Source organism: Thamnophis elegans, chromosome 11, assembly GCF_009769535.1.
Source record: "Thamnophis elegans isolate rThaEle1 chromosome 11, rThaEle1.pri, whole genome shotgun sequence".
NCBI classification, from domain to species: Eukaryota; Metazoa; Chordata; class Lepidosauria; order Squamata; family Colubridae; genus Thamnophis; species Thamnophis elegans.
The window spans coordinates 6,586,926-6,605,951 of NC_045551.1; the positions used below are offsets into that span (position 1 = coordinate 6,586,926).

At 41.0% G+C, this 19,026-nt stretch overlaps 1 protein-coding gene across 1 annotated transcript in view; it reads right to left on the reverse strand.

Moving 5' to 3' along the window:
* The window catches only part of CACNA1E (calcium voltage-gated channel subunit alpha1 E), a 351,045-nt gene that overhangs the window by 279,193 nt on the left and 52,826 nt on the right, over positions 1 to 19,026 (reverse strand). The window contains exon 2 of the mRNA XM_032226797.1: positions 17,246 to 17,512. Within this exon, the coding sequence (XP_032082688.1) occupies positions 17,246 to 17,512 (267 nt within the window). The remainder of the gene's footprint in view (positions 1 to 17,245; positions 17,513 to 19,026) is intronic.

Below are 19,026 nucleotides of genomic sequence, written 5' to 3' on the forward strand. Positions count from 1 at the left end.
ATGTTGGCTCAGGAACTCTGGCATTGAAGTGTGCAAGTCTTAAAGCTGTCAAGTTACAAGACCCTTGCACCCCTAACCCTTTAGAAAAAGAAATCCCCAGGGGTGTTCAAACTTGACAGCTTTAAGACTTGTGGACTTCAACTCCCAGAATTCCTCCTCTCCCTCTTCATATTGATGATGTGCGGACGGCGGGGGGGGAGGGAGCTGGAACCGGTTCTAAACGGCACTGTAGATTTGTGGAACCTCTTCTATAGAAGCGGTTAGAATTGGCAGGAACCCACCCCTGCTGCCAACACACTATATTTGATTGCTATTCTAATTTATTTATTTTGCTTTTGATGATTAGGATTTAATACATTATAAATTAACTGGTGAAATTTTGACGTAAAGTGGTAAAGATAATAACGAGTCACTATAATTGATATTGAGTGCATTTCTTTTAAATTCAAATCTAAGTTCATCCAAGAAATCCTTCACCTTTACACAATGTGATATTCTGTCAGCCTTCTATTTAAAACATAAATCCAGAAGAAACTAATTGACTCTCTTCAAAAATTTTCTCTTGTCAAAGTTGATATCAAATATTTACCATATCTTTACTTCTGAATATTTTTCTTTCCATTATGTTCAGTTAGTTATATTTGATGGTATCTGATAATAACACTGTCATTTTACAGAGTATTTAAAAGCATTTAATCGTTAATTGGTGACAGAAAGAATTATCAACAGCATTTCATAAAAATATGGAGTGGTGTTTATACAGGGCTTAAAACCTGAAAACCAAAAGATTTCATATTTGATGCCTGCCGAAAGATGGTGGCTTTCACACAATAACCTTATAGTTACAGTATCAGGAGTAGCGAATTCAGTGTTTTTTCTCCTCAAATAATTGATTTCCATCTAAAGCATTCTAATTATTAACTTTGAGGTGCAGCGTGAACAAAAATAGTAAAATGTATACTAAAATGCTTATGAGTCCCTTTATAAGTTTTATAATTCATGGGTAGACAATAAACAAGGGTCATCTCACAGTTGCTGGGAGGAATAATGGTTTAAGGCAGAGGTGTCAAACTCACCTGGCATCATGTGACATATCGGGATTCCCCCCCCGTTCATTAAACCAGGTGTGGGCGTGGCCAGCATGTGTGAGGCCAGCATCTGGCCCACAGGCTGCAAGTTTGACAGCCTTGGTTTAAGGGGTCATTTGAGCCCTACATGGCCTAGGACCCGGATATCTACGAGACCGTCTTCTGCCGCATACCTCCCTAAGACCGATAAGATCGCACAGGATGGGCCTTCTCCAGGTGCCATCAGCTGGACAATGCCAGCTGGCGATGCCTCGGAGTAGGGCCTTCTCTGTTGCCGCTCCGGCCCTATGGAATGAGCTACCCCCAGAGATCCCGACCCTACCCATTCTCATGGCCTTCCGAAAAGCTATTAAGACCTGGCTTTTCCGGCAGGCCTGGGGCTGTTGACCTCTTGATTGAGATCCAGCCCCGCTTAGACTAGGTGCATGTTGTGTTTCTTTTAATTTGTTGTGTCTTATTTGTTTTAATCCTTTTTAATATTTCTTATTCCTTTAAGCTGCCCGGAGTCCTCCGGGATCGGGCGGTCTATAAATTCAATAAATGGAAATGGAAATGGAGTGATGGCAAACCCTTCAGACTTAGCGTGTCAAATTTTTGGAAAATGCCTTAGTTGACACTGCTGGCGTGTCCAGCCCTGTCCTCCTGTTCCTGAACTAATGTGAAATAATTCTTTCCATATTCAGTTACCATTAAAAAATGCAGTCCAATGATGCATGTGATCTCCAGAATCTGCTATATACCACTTACCATCAGGGGGTGTTCTGTTTGTTTGTTTGTTTGTTTGTTTATTAGACTTATATACCGCTTCATAGGGCTTTCAGCCCTCTCTAAGCGGTTTACAGATTTTTAGCAAATTGAGTCAGCAAATTGGCCCCACAGTCCGGGTCCTCATTTCACCCACCTCGGAAGGATGGAAGGCTGAGTCAACCTTAAGCCGGTGAGATTTGAACTGCTGAACTGCAGATAACAGTCAGCTGAAGTGGCCTGCAGTACTGCACCCTAACCACTGCGCCACCTCGACTCCTATGTTTCTGTTGACAAGTCTCCCTACACTTTTCCTGAGGCAACTCTGAGTTGGAAAAGGCATTAGTTCTTGAACTGGTTACATGATTTTTTTGGGGGGGCACACAAGAAGGAGGCCACCTCTGGAGGCGGGGGCCACCTCTGGAGGGTTTACAGCCGTGCAAGAGCGTGCCTATTCTCATGCAGCCTCAACAATCTCCAAAAATCATGCATGAATGTTTTTGGCTATAGTTGCTGTCAGCTGACAACGCTAGCATGTCACGCAAAACAGCATGGTGTATCACCTTTCACACATGTGCCATAAGTTTGCCCTCACTGCGCTGGTGACAAGGGAAGCTTTTATTGCTATCACACAAAATCAACAGGAAATCAAACACGACTGCTTTTAGGCATTTTGCTACCAAATCCGGTAGTGAGAGAATCTTGAATGATTCCAAGATCTGCAGAAAAGGGTTCAGAAGCCGTGGGTTGACAATCGTATGTTAATGTTATGTAAAACATGACTTTCAAAGGAAATACAAGAAGTATACATGATGTATTTATTTTAATGTAAAGGAAGAACAATTTGAGATGTTCTGTTCAATCACTTTGTGGGAAATTATACTGCTTAATCGAATGATGGAATAAAATTAGGCTATCTTATGTTTTTATATAGCATTTTATATACTTCCCAATGACACAGGATTCTGCCCCAGGCATGATCTGATATAGACAAGCTTTATTCTTAATTGTTTTGTTAGTAATTCACCCTCGGGCTAAATTCCATATTATGCTAAGTCATAGCATGTTGCACAAACCATAATGGCCTGACTCACACATAACATATGCTCACCTCACTCATATGCTAAACATAAAGCATGTGAACAATAACTATATTCAAAACTTCTAAGCCTAACTAAAAAATCACATTCATTAGTACTAGTCTTAAACTGCACGTTACTGTGAATGGAAAGTCCATTTGTAATTCATGGTAAGGAATCCTATTTCTTCTTTGGGGCCCGAGCCACAAATTCCATTGATTATTTCCTTCTAATTGCAGCCACGAAAATGCACACTCAACTTGAAATAAGGAACTTTTCTCGAGTGGATCAGTTTTTTTAAAAAAAAATATAACAAGGACATTGTTATGGACCCAGAATTACTGATGCCTAGCTGTGAATGGATATGTGTGTGGGGGTCTTTGATGACTTTAGGAAATTCTATGCTGTGAAGTACTTGCCCCCAGCCACCAAAGGATTGGGAGATTTCACAAATCTGAATTCTGCACACAAAGATAGAGGATAGTAGCAGTGGTGGGATTCAAATAATTTAACAACCGGTTCTCTGCCCTAATGACCAGCAGGATAGGTGGGGCTTGGTGGTCATGTGACTGGGTGGGCATGGCCAACTCAACATCACTCATGTTGATGGGCACTTCACCTTAGCTGTTACAACATAATAAGGGTTAACCAGAGAGGCAGTTTCTATAAGCAGGGCAATAAAGATTAGGCTAGAAACAACACCAGAATGTTTCCTTCCTTCCTGCCTTCCTTACAGGATTAGCTCTGTAAAGTGGAAAAAAACAAAAGGAGATTTCTTCCAACAACTGGTTCTCCAAACTCCTTAAAAAGTTACCAACCGGTTCTCCTGAACAGATGCAAACTGGCTGAATCCTACCACTGGATGATAGAATCAATAAAACCAATTGGATAGACTCGCTACTACCATATAATTATTCAGTTGGGTAGACTTCTAACATTTCTGTAAAAGAAGCTTACAGTTTCATCTGTAACAAATTTGCAGGATTTGTCCTCCTCCCAGTATGGCAATAGCAATAGCAGTTAGACTTATATACCGCTTCATAGGGCTTTCAGCCCTCTCTAAGCGGTTTACAGAGTCAGCATATTGCCCCCAACAACAATTCGGGTCCTCATTTTACCCACCTCGGAAGGATGGAAGGCTGAGTCAACCTTGAGCCGGTGAGATTTGAACCGCTGAACTGCTGATCTAGCAGTCAGCTGAAGCGGCCTGCAGTACTGCACTCTACCCACTGCGCCACCTCGCTATGGTCCTGGCAAATACCTGCACTCCTGATGCATAATTCACTAAAGCATCCAGTGCACTCTGCATAGCCTTTAGAAAGCCAGCCCATGTGTTCTAGGTCTGTTATTGTGCTCAGATATGATTAATAGAAGCTAAATTAAGTAGATATTGCTGCTTTACACTTCCCATCTTATATCCTAACCCAATTGTAACTTTCCAAGCAACCATGTAAATAAATTCAAAACACTGGCCACTGACTTCTGCTTGCTAATAGAAAACTGAGAAGGCAAGAGGTTGAAAGTGTCTAATTTTTATCAGATTTTTGACTCTGGCTACGAAAGATCATTTTTTTTCAGATGACAATGATGCTTGACAGCAAAAGCAGAAATAATGTAGTGATTGTTCCATCTATTAACAGCAAAGCACGTTTCCTTGTGTGCCACTAAATCTGGCTTTTTGACCCCAAATGCCCAGATAAACTTGCTCGCTCCCCAGGGAACTATTGTCTCATATCTCCATCCTATATCACTCTCTATTTACGTTAGAAAACAAAACACCCCAGGGTGCTAGCATAATTACACATTTACCAAGCAAATATACAGGACTGAATCACCACCTCCTAGATATTTTTAGCCTTATTACCTAGATAAACGGATTTAGATTAAGCCACTCCATTTCTTCCCCAGATTGCAATCTTCAGCCACTTTTCTTCCAATTCATCAATGTTAAGAAATTTTGGCACAAGTGGCAAAATTGAGACGTAAAGGCTTTCCTGAGCCAGAAAGGTAACATTTATTTGGAAGGCAGCTTTTTTCGGCATGTGTAATACCTACTTTTCAAAAGGTGGTGAAACCTTTCTTCTTTGGCTGAAGGTTTTGAGGATTTAAAGGGATCAGTGGGAGCCTTAAGGTCCTACAACATGTAAGCATCGATCATATACAATCATGCATCATTAAACTTCCACTTTGATGGATCGGAAGGGATGCTGATGAGCAGCCTTCAAACTTCTAGCCATACTTTTTGTACTCTTAAAATCTCATCAAACTCCAAATTATTTGTTAAATATTAGAATGCCTCCCTATGAGGTATTCTAATGTAACTGTCGGGTGTGCCTCCCTCAATAACCAAGAAAGAAAACTCCTAACTCCATTGTTCGTGGAATTAAAATACTTTTACTGGTTATGAAAAGATAACAGCGAAAGTGAAGAAAGTAAAGAAAGATAAGAGCCAGAATATAACATTGCCAGGAATGAAGCATCCTTCTAGCTTCTCCCTGACATCCAGTGATCTAACTACTGGGGAAACAGTATCTTGTAAGAATAATCATTTCTGGGGAACAGTATCTTGTAAGAATAATCTAGTCAATTTGATTCTGCTGATTGCAGAAACTGGTCTTTCTAAAACCAATGCAATTGCCTTAAAAAAGGAGGGACTCGAGAGATGGTTGAGACACCAACATACAAGTTGTCAAGAGGTGGTTAAAATATACTAAAGCTGATTCTTTCACTGTACAATTAAAAAAGAGAAAATAAGTAGGCATTGCTGCATTATCTGATAATAATATGCAATTACAATGCTCCTTCATTAGAAGGATGGTAAAGTTAGCTGTATCCTAAGTCATCCCAGTTGAACTGACAGATAGGCAGACTTTCCCAACAGGATCCTATGGCACTGGAATTCTAAACATAGGTTATAATGTCAGAATCTGCAAGATTTATATTAATCAATGCCTAGGAACGGTGATCCATGCTCAGTTTTGCACTTAGCACTTAGACATCTACACTGCTTCACAGTGCTTTCAAGCTCTCTCTAAGCAGTTGACAGAATCAGCATATTTCCCCCAACAATCTGGGTCCTTATTTTAACCACTTCAGAAGGATGGAAGGCTGAATCAACCTTGAGCCAGTCGCAATCAAACTCCTGACAGTGTAATGCAGAGTTAGCAATAGCAATAGCAGTTAGACGTATATACCGCTTCATAGGGCTTTCAGCCCCCTCTAAGCGGTTTACAGAGTCAGCATATCGCCCCCACAGTCTGGGTCCTCATTTCACCCACCTCAGAAGGATGGAAGGCTGAGTCAACCTTGAGCCGGTGAGATTAGAACCGCTGAACTGCAGATAACAGTCAGCTGAAGTGGCCTGCAATACTACATTATAATCACTGCGCCACCGCAGCTACTGGAAAGAGGAGAGGTGGGGGAAGGTAGCCTACTTTTTCTTAAGCTCCAACTCCACTTCCTCCTATAATAATTCAAATATAATTTGAATTGGGGGTAAACCAGATCTTTACCTGACAACTACTAATTTGGCTTCTTACTTCATTTGATCCAAATCTGTCTCTTTTTTTTCCACACTTCTTTGCAACCTCCTTCCAGGGATGCCTCAATGCGTGGCTTTCTCAGCTACTTCGGCTAGGCCCTAGGCTGTTCAAAATATAAATTATTTATTTATAATTATTATCTATCTATCTATCTATCTATCTATCTATCTATCTATCTATCTATCTATCTATCTATCTATCTATCTATCTATCTATCTATCTATCTATCTATCTATCTATCTATCTATCTATCTATCTATCTATTTCAAGACCTGGCTGTTCCAGCAGGCCTGGGGCTGTTGATTGATATCCAGCCCCGCTTAGATGAATGGATGATGTGGCATTTAAATACTGTATTTTCTATTTTTAAATTTTAAATGTTTCTTTTGTCTTGTTGTGAGCCGCCCAGAGTCCCAATGGGAGTGGGCGGCATACAAATTTTATTAAATTCTAAACTCTAAACTCTATTTATAACAAAATCTTTCCAACTCTATTACATCTCAAGATTCCCAAGCTGGGATGTATGATTTTTAGCTGGCAGGCAGAGGTGGGTTCCTACCAGTTCGCACCTATTCGGTAGAACCGGTTCGTCAAATCTACCGAACCGGTTAGAAGAGGTTCCACCAGTGGATCCGGAAAGCAGGCCACACCTACAGAAGAGGCTCCAAAAATTTTTGAAACCCACCACTGGTCCTTGGATAGGATTATTCTACACTATCATGCTCATATTTATAAAACTCTGTGCCTCTGTGAAAGGTAAGGATGACTACTGCGTTTGTGGTGCAATCAGAACATTGCATGTGTTGAAGTTGTTTTAACGCAAACCAAAGATGCTTTTTAAAAAACAAGTTTACATCATATTCTTATGCATGCCAGTGCTGTGTGTGAGGTAATTTAAGGTGGTTCGGACAAGTGTTGCCGGCATCTTCATATCCGGTCACATGGGTGGCAAGCCACTTCCATCTGGTCACATGGGCGGCAAGCCACTCCCACAAAGGAGGCCACACCCACAGAGTAGGTTCGAACAATTTTTGAAACCCACCACTGCTGGCAAGATAGGTCATATTTGTGTTTCCTGTACGGGCTCACTGATCTATCTTGTTCCCATCCTTTATTAGTCTCAGGACAGGCTTCTTTTTAAGGGCCGAGAAACAAAATTTGCAAATTTTGAAGTTTTACTTTAAAAGCAAAATGCAGACGTTTCTTTAGAAGGGAACCATCACTTTACTGGTTCATTTTAAAATGCACATTGAAATTTCTTAAAATTCAGAAAATTAGTACAGCAAATTTACATTTATCTATCTGTAATTCCTGTATGTAGGGTCCAAATGGCTTATAGAATACCAAACTCAGGGCTAAAAGTTACAATTGCATTCCAAGTCTTCCATACCTCTCATAAGCCATCCTTCAAGGTGACTGATGGTGTTTCTGTCCTGTATCCCACTGGGATTCCCAATTGGTAATGGTCCAGATCAGTGGTGGGATTCAAATAATTTAACAACCAGTTCTCTGCCCTAATGACTAGCTGGGTAGGCAGGACTCGGTGGTCATGTGACTGGGTGGGTATGGCCAACTCAACGTCACTCATGTCGATGGGTGCTTCACCTTAGCTATTACAATATAACAAGGGTTAACTGGAGAGGCAGTTTCTGTAAGCAGGGCAATAAAGATGAGGCTAGAAACAACACCAGAATGTTTCCTGCCTGCCTTCCTTACAGGATTAGCCCTGTAAAGGGGAAAAAAACAAAATGACATTTCCTCTAACAACCAGTTCTCTGAACTGCTTAGAAAGTAAACAACCGGTTCTCCCAAATAGGTGTGAATTGGTTGAATCCCACCGTGACCCAACAAATGCGCGCTAGTCAAATGCACGCCGACAAAACCGCGCTGACAAAACCGCGCCATCAAAACCGCGATTAGGGTTAGGGTTAGGGTTAGGGTGAGGGTAAGAGTGAGGCTTAGGGTTAGGGTTAGGGTTAGGGTAGATGGGTTATAAGGTTGTTTTCGCATCCTAGTTTGCTGATTGTTGATTGGTGCACGATTTTGACATTGCAGTTTTGTCGGCGCGGTTTTTTCAGTGCGCATTTGACTAGCACGCATTTGTCGGTGAACTGAATCCCACTACTGGTCCAGATAATCTATGTCTTCCAGGATTCTCTATAGATGTTGGCCATCCAACTTCTCAATATTTTTTAATTAAAAAATGAAGTGGCTGGATAGTAATGTGGCTAGGTAAAGGGATGGCTTCTTGATGAGGAGACTGTTTCAAGTCAAATGTATTGCCACCTTCTGTCACCTTCCTTACAACTTTCATTAGGTAGGTAGAACACGCATCTAGTCTGCAGGTGGATGGACTAACCCCACTAAGTATCCTGTCTACTTTTCAGGATTCATAAGCTCAAATTGATCCCAGATCACCATGTCAGGAAAAGCTCCCATCATCATGGCAGATATTACATGTCTTGTACTGATTTGATCGGAATGCAGAATCTATCCGCAAACTTTCAGCAGTACCTTCTAGTAACAAATGAATATTAATATTGCTTAACCTGGATGAAGTACTCTGTCCCATTGTGGGCATGCTGGAAGGATGGGAATGAATAAGATTGTTTGAGCAGAATGCTTCAAGATAGGTAGAAAATAATGGGAACAGATTCATCCCAAAACCTTTTAGGAAAGACTGTATTTGCTATTTAACCCAATGAAGATTATACCTGCAGGAACTAAACATTTCAGATTTAAAAAATCAATAGCTATAGTATCAGAAAACTAATTCGAATTAGTTTTCATGGGTGGCATCCACCAAATTTTCCCCAAAAGAAACAATTATTATTCTTTGGATTATTGTTATCTAAGAAAAAGGCACAATTGTTTTAAAAGCAACTTGGTCAAGCTCCCCTCTCCGTATAATTAGTGTCTGTAGGACAAGGCGCAAATGATAATACAATGACATGTTTTCTAGTATCTTCCACACAATAGAAATACATGCATAATTATGTAGCAAATCAGATATGATCATGTGACTATGGGTTCACTGACAAATGCGCGCCTGACAAATGCGCGTCGACAAATGCGCGTCGACAAAACCGCCACAACAAAACGGCGAAGTCAAAAGCGCACCCACTAAAGGGCATCGACAAATGTGCGCCGACAAAAGCGTGCCATTGAAAACAACGCGAAAACAATGGTAACAACGTTAACAACCCTAACCCTAACCCTAACCCTAACCCTAACCCTAACCCTAACCCTAACCCTAACCCTAACCCTAACCCTAACCCTAACCCTAACCCTAACCCTAACCCTAACCCTAACCCTAACCCTAACCCTAACCCTAACCCTAACCTAAAAACCTTAATTGCACATTTGTCGGGCGCGCATTTGTCGGATCACAGTGATTATGTGATGTTAATGCTGCTGAGTGATCTTAAAACCAAGTTCCACAACACCAGGTCCAAGTTCTGACACTAGCCTGAGAACCTATCCTTAGTTGGCAAGCTTTAATATGAGGCCATATGTAATGATTAAAAATCATTAAGTTACTTACTTAAAACATCATATTTTGGAACCTGAATTCTGGCTGCTTACTGCCTCTGAAACGTCCTTTCTTAACCAACCTGAACCAAATTATTGGTCTCATTGATCCTTAACTGCACCTTTTGAGATTTCACCCATGCGTACTTTGCTCTAGTCCAGTGGTGGGTGTCAAAAAATTTTGGAACCTCTTCTGTAGGTGTGGCCTGCTTTCCGGGTCCACTGGTGGAACCTCTTCTAACTGGTTTGGTAGATTTGATGAACCGGTTCTACCAAATAGGTGTGAACTGGTAGGAACCCACCTCTGCTCTAGCCTGTATTGGCCGTTAATCTCTTGCCCTGAAAACAAAGACCTATATTGATACTTGTAGACCAGACAGGAAACACCAACAGATGAGCTAATTCTATTGCATTGTTTTTGTTTATTTATTAAAATCAAATTTATTTGTTAAATTCATGAGCCACCCATCTCACTCTTGAAGAGAGTCTGGCTGGCGAAGCCTTAACATCATAAGGCTACATTAACAGAATCTCGGAAACCTGAAATCTTCCCCTCTCCCACCATCTTCCTTTACAAATCTCCCACCATCTTCCTTTACAACCTGAGAAGCTAGAGAGGCAGGGGTGGGTTTCAGGCGGTTCGCGGCGGTCCCCGCGAACCGGTTGGTCAGCGAACCCGGAAGTAAGTAACTTCCGGGAACGCCGAAGGGTCCACCCACCCGCCCGCGTTTCTTACCCGGTTTTGACGAGTTCTGCACTTCCACGCATGCGCAGAACGCATACAGCGCCTGCGCGATCCTCCAGGAGCAGCTGGAGCATCGCACAGATGCTAGTACGCATGTGTGCACTGCGTGCGTGCACGAGGACGCCCCGGCCCCGGCGAGAAACCCACCCCTGTAGAGAGGGTCCCTTCTGAGCCCCTTTTTCTGCCCAATATGCAGCTTCAGGCTATGCCCCCTCTTATCTGACTATTCCCTAGGCAGAATCTCTTGGCCCATTTCTCAAGGTCTCTCTCTTACATACCATGACAATCCTAGAACTTGATTACTTCAAGGGAAGCTTTTGCTATAGCCCCTAGCTTAGTAAATATTTAATACGTTAATACAAGAATAATTTGAAGCTACTGTCTATTAAAAAGCTCTTTGAACATTTTCTGATTCATTAGCTACTAAAAAAAGAGAGGTGGATACAGTTCACTGAAGTTAGATTATGAAACACAAATCCTTTTTAATTAAGACACAGGATGACATTTAAGTAGAGAATAAGGTTTTATATTGACAGAAGACCTAAGGAGATCAGGGTCTCAGAGTTCCTTATGAATACTTATGGAATGACTAACTTGCTTAGTGTTTTATTCAGATTTCATTCAGATTTTTATTCCTAAGGTCTTTTTAATGCAGTGAGATGGCAGAATTTGCACCTTCTTACATATGGGGTATCCCTTTCTTTATGAGTAGTAGACAAAATATTGGCATCCCATGAGACAAAGAAGGAGGAAGAATTAATACTTCTTTAGCGCATCAAAACAGAAATCAGACCTCTTTAAGGCAGGGAGACAGCCAGTGAAATAAACATGACCAACAAAGACTATTTATGCTTGGTAACTGTTGCGGCCCAGCAGGAGCCATTGGAGCTGCCACCAGACTCCGACAGCAAGGGGCCCTATGAGTCGGCTCTGGAGGATGTGGAGGACCCTGGACAGGATTCTGACTCCAAGCAGGGCACAGAGAGGCTGGTTGGCCACCAGCTGGGACCTGAGCCTTGGACCAGTGGGAAGGAGACAAGGGAGAGTGATCCAGAAGCCAGCAATGAGTTGTTCCTGGATGCACGCCATCGAAGAGCTACTAGGTGTCAGGAGCAAGTACGCAATTACAGAGGTAATTGCACTCAGCTGGGGGTCATTAGGCTCCTCTCCAGACTATAAAAAAGACTGCTTGTGACACGCCCCTCTTGCAGAAGTCAATGCATTGACTAAAGAGAACGTAACTAACTTGGCAGGCTGGATTGCTGCCAAGGTTTGTCTGAATTGCTGCCAAGGTTTGTCGGACTTGCTTCCAAGGTCCTTATCTGTTTGCTTACTTGGCTTTCAGCCACCGAGATTCTGGTCTTGCTATTAAAGGACATTCTAATTAAGCTTGTCTCGGCTTTTGTTACTGGATGGAGGAGGGGGTCAGAACAGTAACCAAAAGTGATCCAGACAAAGCATTCTTGCTAATGAAGAAGAACTGGGAACAATAAAAATAAGAGCTTCCAATGTACACCATAAGGTAAGAAGAATGCATTGCTATTAATAACACCGAAAAGTAACAAATCTCTTCAATAATGTACAAACTGAAGATGACTAATACTTTGGCAACTTCTTGGCAATGAGACACATTAAGCTAATAAATAGGAGGCAACCAATAAGAGCTGCATGGGTGATCTTTTTGGCAAGTGAATATGAAATGCATATCTCTGTGTATTTCATCAAGCAGAACATAGAATCAGGAATCATGATGCCATATTTCAAGCTTAAAAGAATATGAAATCTTTATCTAATACCAGGAACATGAGATGAACTTATAAGTCTAAAGATGTATAGGAAATTCGACATTCTACTTTTCATTTTTGAAACTTCAAGTTTAAAAACATTTCACGCTATTATTTCTAGACATCTAATGAATTTAAGACAATAGTGTAAAATGTTTTCAGAATGATGATTTAAGAGCAAAAGCATAGTTCGCTGGATGATACCAAAGGAACTTCCGAATTCTATATTAAGAGGTGCTTCATGAAACTGACAATTAAAGGTATTCTGTGACTCCAAACTTTGATAATTCGTTGCTTGTTATGATTCTATGCCAAGATATTAAATAAATCAGAAAGGAAGAAGTCATCAGTGTAACACTTTTCCCCATTTATGCAGTTTTTATGGTGAAGATCAATATTTTCATTTTAAAAGTCTATACTACTATACAGATCAAGTTCAGAGAATTTACTGGATATGCATATTGGTCTGTAAATAATAGCATACACAAGTGTTTATTCGTTTAACTTTAAAAAGCTACATTTAACCAAGTTTGAATAACTTATTTGCACTATTAAGCATAGTAGCCTCTCTTCAATATGTTATGGCCCAGCAAACTAAACATCCAAACACTTTAAATGATCTTTGCAACCTGCTAAATATTAAAACCAGTTGAACATTCTGCACTTCTGCAGGGAATAATCCTAAACTACTATTCCTCCCTTGGATTTTCCATATAGCCCACAATTTTAAAAAAGGGCTAATATCTAAATCTGGTTCATTTCTCTGAAATTTTTACAGGATATGTAAATCCCAGAGGATAATGCAAAACCAGATTATAGGTGCGTAGGATGTATAGAATGCAAAGCCATAAGGAGGAATTTGATGTTTGAATTGCTCATTGCAATACAGTATAATAAATCCTCATCTTCATGGAAAGATAGCCTTGAGATGGCTTTTAATAAATTCAAAATGGGATAGAAATCCTATAACAATAAATAAAGTAGAGAGAACTGCTTGGTTAAGCTATTTCTTTTTTTTCCTTCTAGGAGACAAATTCACTCACATACCTACATACAAAAAGGGTGAAAAGACCAAAAACAATTATGATAGACTTGTGCTTCAATCTCACCATTATTTCTGACAGTTTCCAAGATTCTGCCAGCTAGTATCAATCAAGACTTTATGCTAGCAGGATTCCACATTCTTTTATTAAAGAATAATTGCAGAGCTCCATAAACAGACAGACAGACAGACCGACAGACGTAATTCTTATAGCCTTTCCAGAAAATGCTTGGTAGACAAATATATTGATGTCTGACCATTTTTTTAAAAAAAAGCTTTCTTCAAGGGGAATCCCAAGCCAACTTGTTTTATCTGTGTTGTATATACAGAGTTTTTAAAAAAAAAAAATAAAGGAAAAGTTATTCATGGTCTCTAGACTTATTGATGGTCCCAGGGTCAATTTTATGAAAACAGATTATTCTATTACTTCTCAGCAATTTCAATTCTTACATCTCTGTAAAACGGGCCTGGCTGATTGAATTGGTAGATTTGTTGAATAGGCAACAGTAGAAGTCCGATCTTCTTATATATACAAACAGATCTAAAAGTTAAAAACTCCTTTGAGTCCAGCTCTACTCTTACTTAGTGACTACCTGGATACAACCATGTAGTTTTCTTGGCAACAATACACAACAAAGGAGGCTTCATATTACATGCCAATTATGCAGTGCAATGTTATTTTTTTTTTTTTTATGTCCCTGGAGGGGCATATCTGTCCATACATCCATCTTGCTCACTTGGTTATATCCCAGCTAAAAATGTAAGTAAGTAATGAGAGATACGAAGATCTACTCTACACGTACTTTTTAGAAACCACGAGGAAGAAAATGTCTCCCGCAAAGTTCAGGCACATTCAGCAGAAGGCATCTCTTGTATATTGTGTGTAAGTTTGTTGCAAGACCCTACTTATCACATTGCCTCATTAAGAGAAAAATAGAACGATGTTTTGGATGTTGCGATACTGTACAGTTCATTCTTATCCAAATCTTTGATATTTTTGAATGAGGCATTAATTTCCTTGTCATGAAAAGCTACCTGAGAAAAGCAGGACAGGAAAATCACCTTGACAGAACAAGTATCAGAAATGTTAGCTGAAACAAATTGTCATCTGTCAACATCCTCAATTGGTCACAGTTCTATCACTCTTTACAATCACATTTCCTCATAACCAAAAAGAGAACTCAAGATAGGACGGAGAAGATAAAGTGTAACTAACAGGACAGGAAAGGAACAACCCTGAATAGTTTTCGCTGAATCCACAAGTAAAGGAAAACATGCTAGAATTTGGCAGACTGTGAAGAGGTAACAAAACTACCTGTTACTCCCAATATGATAGTCTTTTCATCTTAGCTATGCGTCAAAACACGACTCTTTTATTTTATTCTATGTATGAATGTCTGCCATTCATACAAGGGCAGAATAAAAATCCTGCAGCTAAAGGAGTTACTTGTGGTGGAGATATGATCTACTTTTCCCCCTTTGTACTGGGTAATCTATTCCCTACTCAGAGAGGCTTCCACTACTAAGTAAATGCACTTGCATAAGCACAGAGGTCCTTACTACAACATAACAGAAGCCCCTATAATATTGGAGACACACACAGATAGAATAAAACTCTCTAAGGGACTGTATCAAACCAGATGCATGCTCCTGGGTGGGGCTGCAAAGATAATACCAGGGAAGTCTGATGCAGTGTACTGTTCCATTGCAAAAATCACACCCCTTTGGTACTCATTTGGAATTCAATTTGGCTATTTTCTACTTCTTTCTTCAAAATAAACATATTCCAGATTATAATTCCAACTATATTCCATAGTTATCTTATGTAAAAATGGAAGATAGATAGATAGATAGATAGATAGATAGATAGATAGATAGATAGATAGATAGATAGATAGATAGATAGATGATAGATAGATAGATAGATAGATAGATAGATAGATAGATAGATAGATAGATAGATAGATAGATAGATAGATAGATAGATAGATAGATAGATAGATAGATAGATAGATAGATAGATAGATAGATAGATAGATAGATAGATGATAGATGATAGATAGATAGATAGATAGATAGATAGATAGATAGATAGATAGATAGATAGATAGATAGATAGATAGATAGATAATCTCATCCTGAGTGTTTATACAAAGAGTGGGCACTGTTTAAGAAAACTGCCTGATTGTGAGATGCTGATCTTCAGGAGCTATCCATGGTACTGAATAGGGTGTTTATCAGAAATCCATTAAAAGTCCTTGGTGCCTCCCTTAGTCCTGATTGTGATACCAGTTTTACTTGGCAATTTATTTGTTCAATTCAATATGGAGGAAAAAAAAGGAGGATACTTCTATCTATAATGAAAGCCGACTTGTGGCATGGCTATGCTAAACAAATACAATAAAAGGACCTGTTTGCCAGAATTACTAGAACTTGGAACTGGCAATATGAAAACCTGGCAAGGAAGGATAGTGGGTGTGGGTGGGCTTGAAATAGTTAAGTTGTGTTATGCATCGGTGTCTCTTGCTTTAGATTCCCAAATGATAGAGGAAGGAGGTTTTCATTAGTTGGCAAGTTACCTACATCTAGCTAGGGTGATGTACGCAGCCATGCTTAGATTTTATTCCTAATTGCTCTAGAGTAGATTACAGGTCATGATCTCTGTTGCCCAGATTTCTGAGGATCAGGGCAATGATCTGGACACAGTGATTTGGGTGGAGTGTAAATGCTTTGATAGCATGGTCATTGTCTTTATTATTTCCATTTAAAAGACACCTAAATTAAAATTAAGTTTATTTCTAGGAAGAAGATGCATGGCACATTGGCATTAGGATGAACTGTTTATATGATAAACAGTAAAGAAGTATACGGTTCAATTTTGCTACCTGTAATATAGGATGAAAGAGGTTGTTTACGAAAAGGGATCCATAATTTCCTGTCTCCACATTTTAAGTAATAAGGCAATTCGTTAAACTGGATTGACTTCTCTGGGCTTAATTAAGCTTTTTTCTTGCTGATGGAGAGTTCTATGAAAGTTAAAAGCTTGCCTACACTTGCATCGTGTCGAAATCAATTCAGTCAAAACTACTGCAGTGCTCATTTGTGATATATCTGTTTTACTAACTTAGGTAGTGAAGTCCAGAGAACAAGGCCCAGAAAACCTTTCCAAATAATATGAAAACAAAAATCGAGATGATGAGAAACATGGCTCCGCAAAGAAGGAATGATTAAATATGAATTCAAGTTCTCCTTTGCTCAGTCATCACTTCCTCATCAAACTATGTCTTTAGGTGTTGGAGAACTTTTTTTAGTTTCTGGAGTTGGCCACATACTTGCACTCTCTTCTCAATTCTTTCAGTCAACCATCTGGGCTGCAGCCCTTGTAAAACCAAATCAGCCTGTCCCTTGCATATCAGCCCATGCAAAGAACTGAAGCAATGCAAAGAGAGATACAGGTTACGGCAGCAGGGGGTGGGTGGGAAATGCAAACATTCTTAAATAAATCAAGGGGATGGGAAGGATGAGAAGGGGGCATGCATGCACTCCGTGCCCCCTTTCCGAGTGACCCAGCTACAGAATGGAAGAGGAACGTGGTGCTTACCTTTGCCCATGTTCCAGCAAGTGGCATTCATAGTACAACGTATACTAAGCGCTGGGGGGGGAAAAAAGAGGCATAAGGGGAAAGGATATGGCCAGTCGATGAGCTTCTTGGCGTATTTCCTGACAATGTTATCTTCCCCAAAGATGAAGAGAGCTCTGTTGACCGTGAAGCAATTCTGGCGGACAGGTATGGGATTGTACAACGCCATCGTCCTGGCCCGTTGAGCTTTTGTTTGCTTGTATGCTCCTGGGGTCCCCCCTGAAGCAGCAGGGGCTGCCTGGCGATTCCTGTTCTGTTCCATGGCTCCATCTCCAGATCCCAGCCTGACAGCCATTGCCTCACCGAAGCGAGCCATCCTGGAAGGCAAAGAGAGAGGTGATCCAATCAAGGCCCCCCCTCCTCCTTTCCACAAAGTAGCGAGCTGCAAGCAAGGTGTTGCGTGCGGGTGTGTTTGAGGAGGGTGGCGTTCCCAAGATAGCAAACCCCCCTCCGCTTTTGTTCGCTTCCCAAGTGATGCTTTCAGAGCCACGGCTCGAAGGAGTCTTCCATTCCTCTGGAACCAACGGTTAATAGCCAGCCATGCAATCCTTTCAAAGGCAAAACACAAAGCATTGGATTCGGTTTTTGTTTTTTTCAAAAGGAAAAAAGAAGAGGGGTGGAGAACAGTCTCCACCAAGGAATCAGCGAAAAGCCATAGTAAATTTTTCAATGAAAAGGGTCAAATGCCTGCTAAGTGGAGGCTCCGTGTGTGTCTGTCCGTGTGTGTGTGTGTGTGTGTTTGCTGAGAGGAGAGCTCAGGTTCTGTCCCTTTTTACGTGGATCTCTCTGCACTGAGCCTGAGCTTTAAATCAGACACGACGTCCACCTCTTCCTCCTCCTCCTCCTCCTCCTTCTTCCCCTCCTGGCTTTGTGTAGAGGGGAAACAAAATAGGGGTTCTCCTCTACTCCGCCTCCTTTTTCAGTTGCCCCCCCCCCCAAAAAAAGGGGGTCTAATCCTAGAGGACTTGGAGGGGCTGACTACATCGGGTGGGAAAAGGTAGCAATGCAAACCTTTCCATCCGCCTGCTGGGAAGAAGAAGAGAGGCAAAAAAAAAAGCAAGAAAAAACCCCCCCTGCAGTTAGGAAAAACGTGGACAAGAAGAGGTAGAGAAACAGGTTGCAGCCCCCTCCGATCTAGTTAGGAAGCGAAGTGTTTAACTTCCTTGCAGCTATCGGCTCCATCTTCCCCTTTGAAAGGAGAAGCATTATCTCATCCCCCCCACCCCCATGAGGAGTGGGGAAGAACTATCCATGTCGCTCTCTCCCACACACATACCTTTTGCGAGAGAATTAATACAATTAGATGGAGGGGGAGGGCTAACAATGGCTTTTGACTAAGCTTCTGCGCTGCTCGATTCATTCCCTCTCTCTCTCTCTCCCTCTCTCTCTCTCTCTCTAAGCTTCTACGCTGCTCAATTCATTCCATATCTCTCTCTCCCTCCCTCCCCCCCTCTCTGTTTCTACGCTGCTTAATTCATTCTCTCTCTCTCTCTCTCTCTTTCCTTCCCTCTCTCTCTCTCTGTCTAAGCTTCTACACTGCTCAATTCATTCTCTCTCTCTCTCTCTCTATCTCTCTCTCTCTAAGCTTCTACGCTGCTCAATTCATTCTCTCTCTCTTTCCCTCCCTCTCTCTCTCTCTCTCCCTCCCTCCCTCTCTCTCTCAGCTTCTACACTGCTCAATTCATTCTCTCTCCCTCCCTCCCTCTCTCTCTCAGCTTCAACGCTGCTTAATTCATTCTCTCTCTCTCTCTCTCTCTCTCTCTCTTTCTTTCTTTCTCTCTCTCTCTCTCTCTCTAAGCTTCTACACTGCTCAATTCATTCTCTCGTCCCT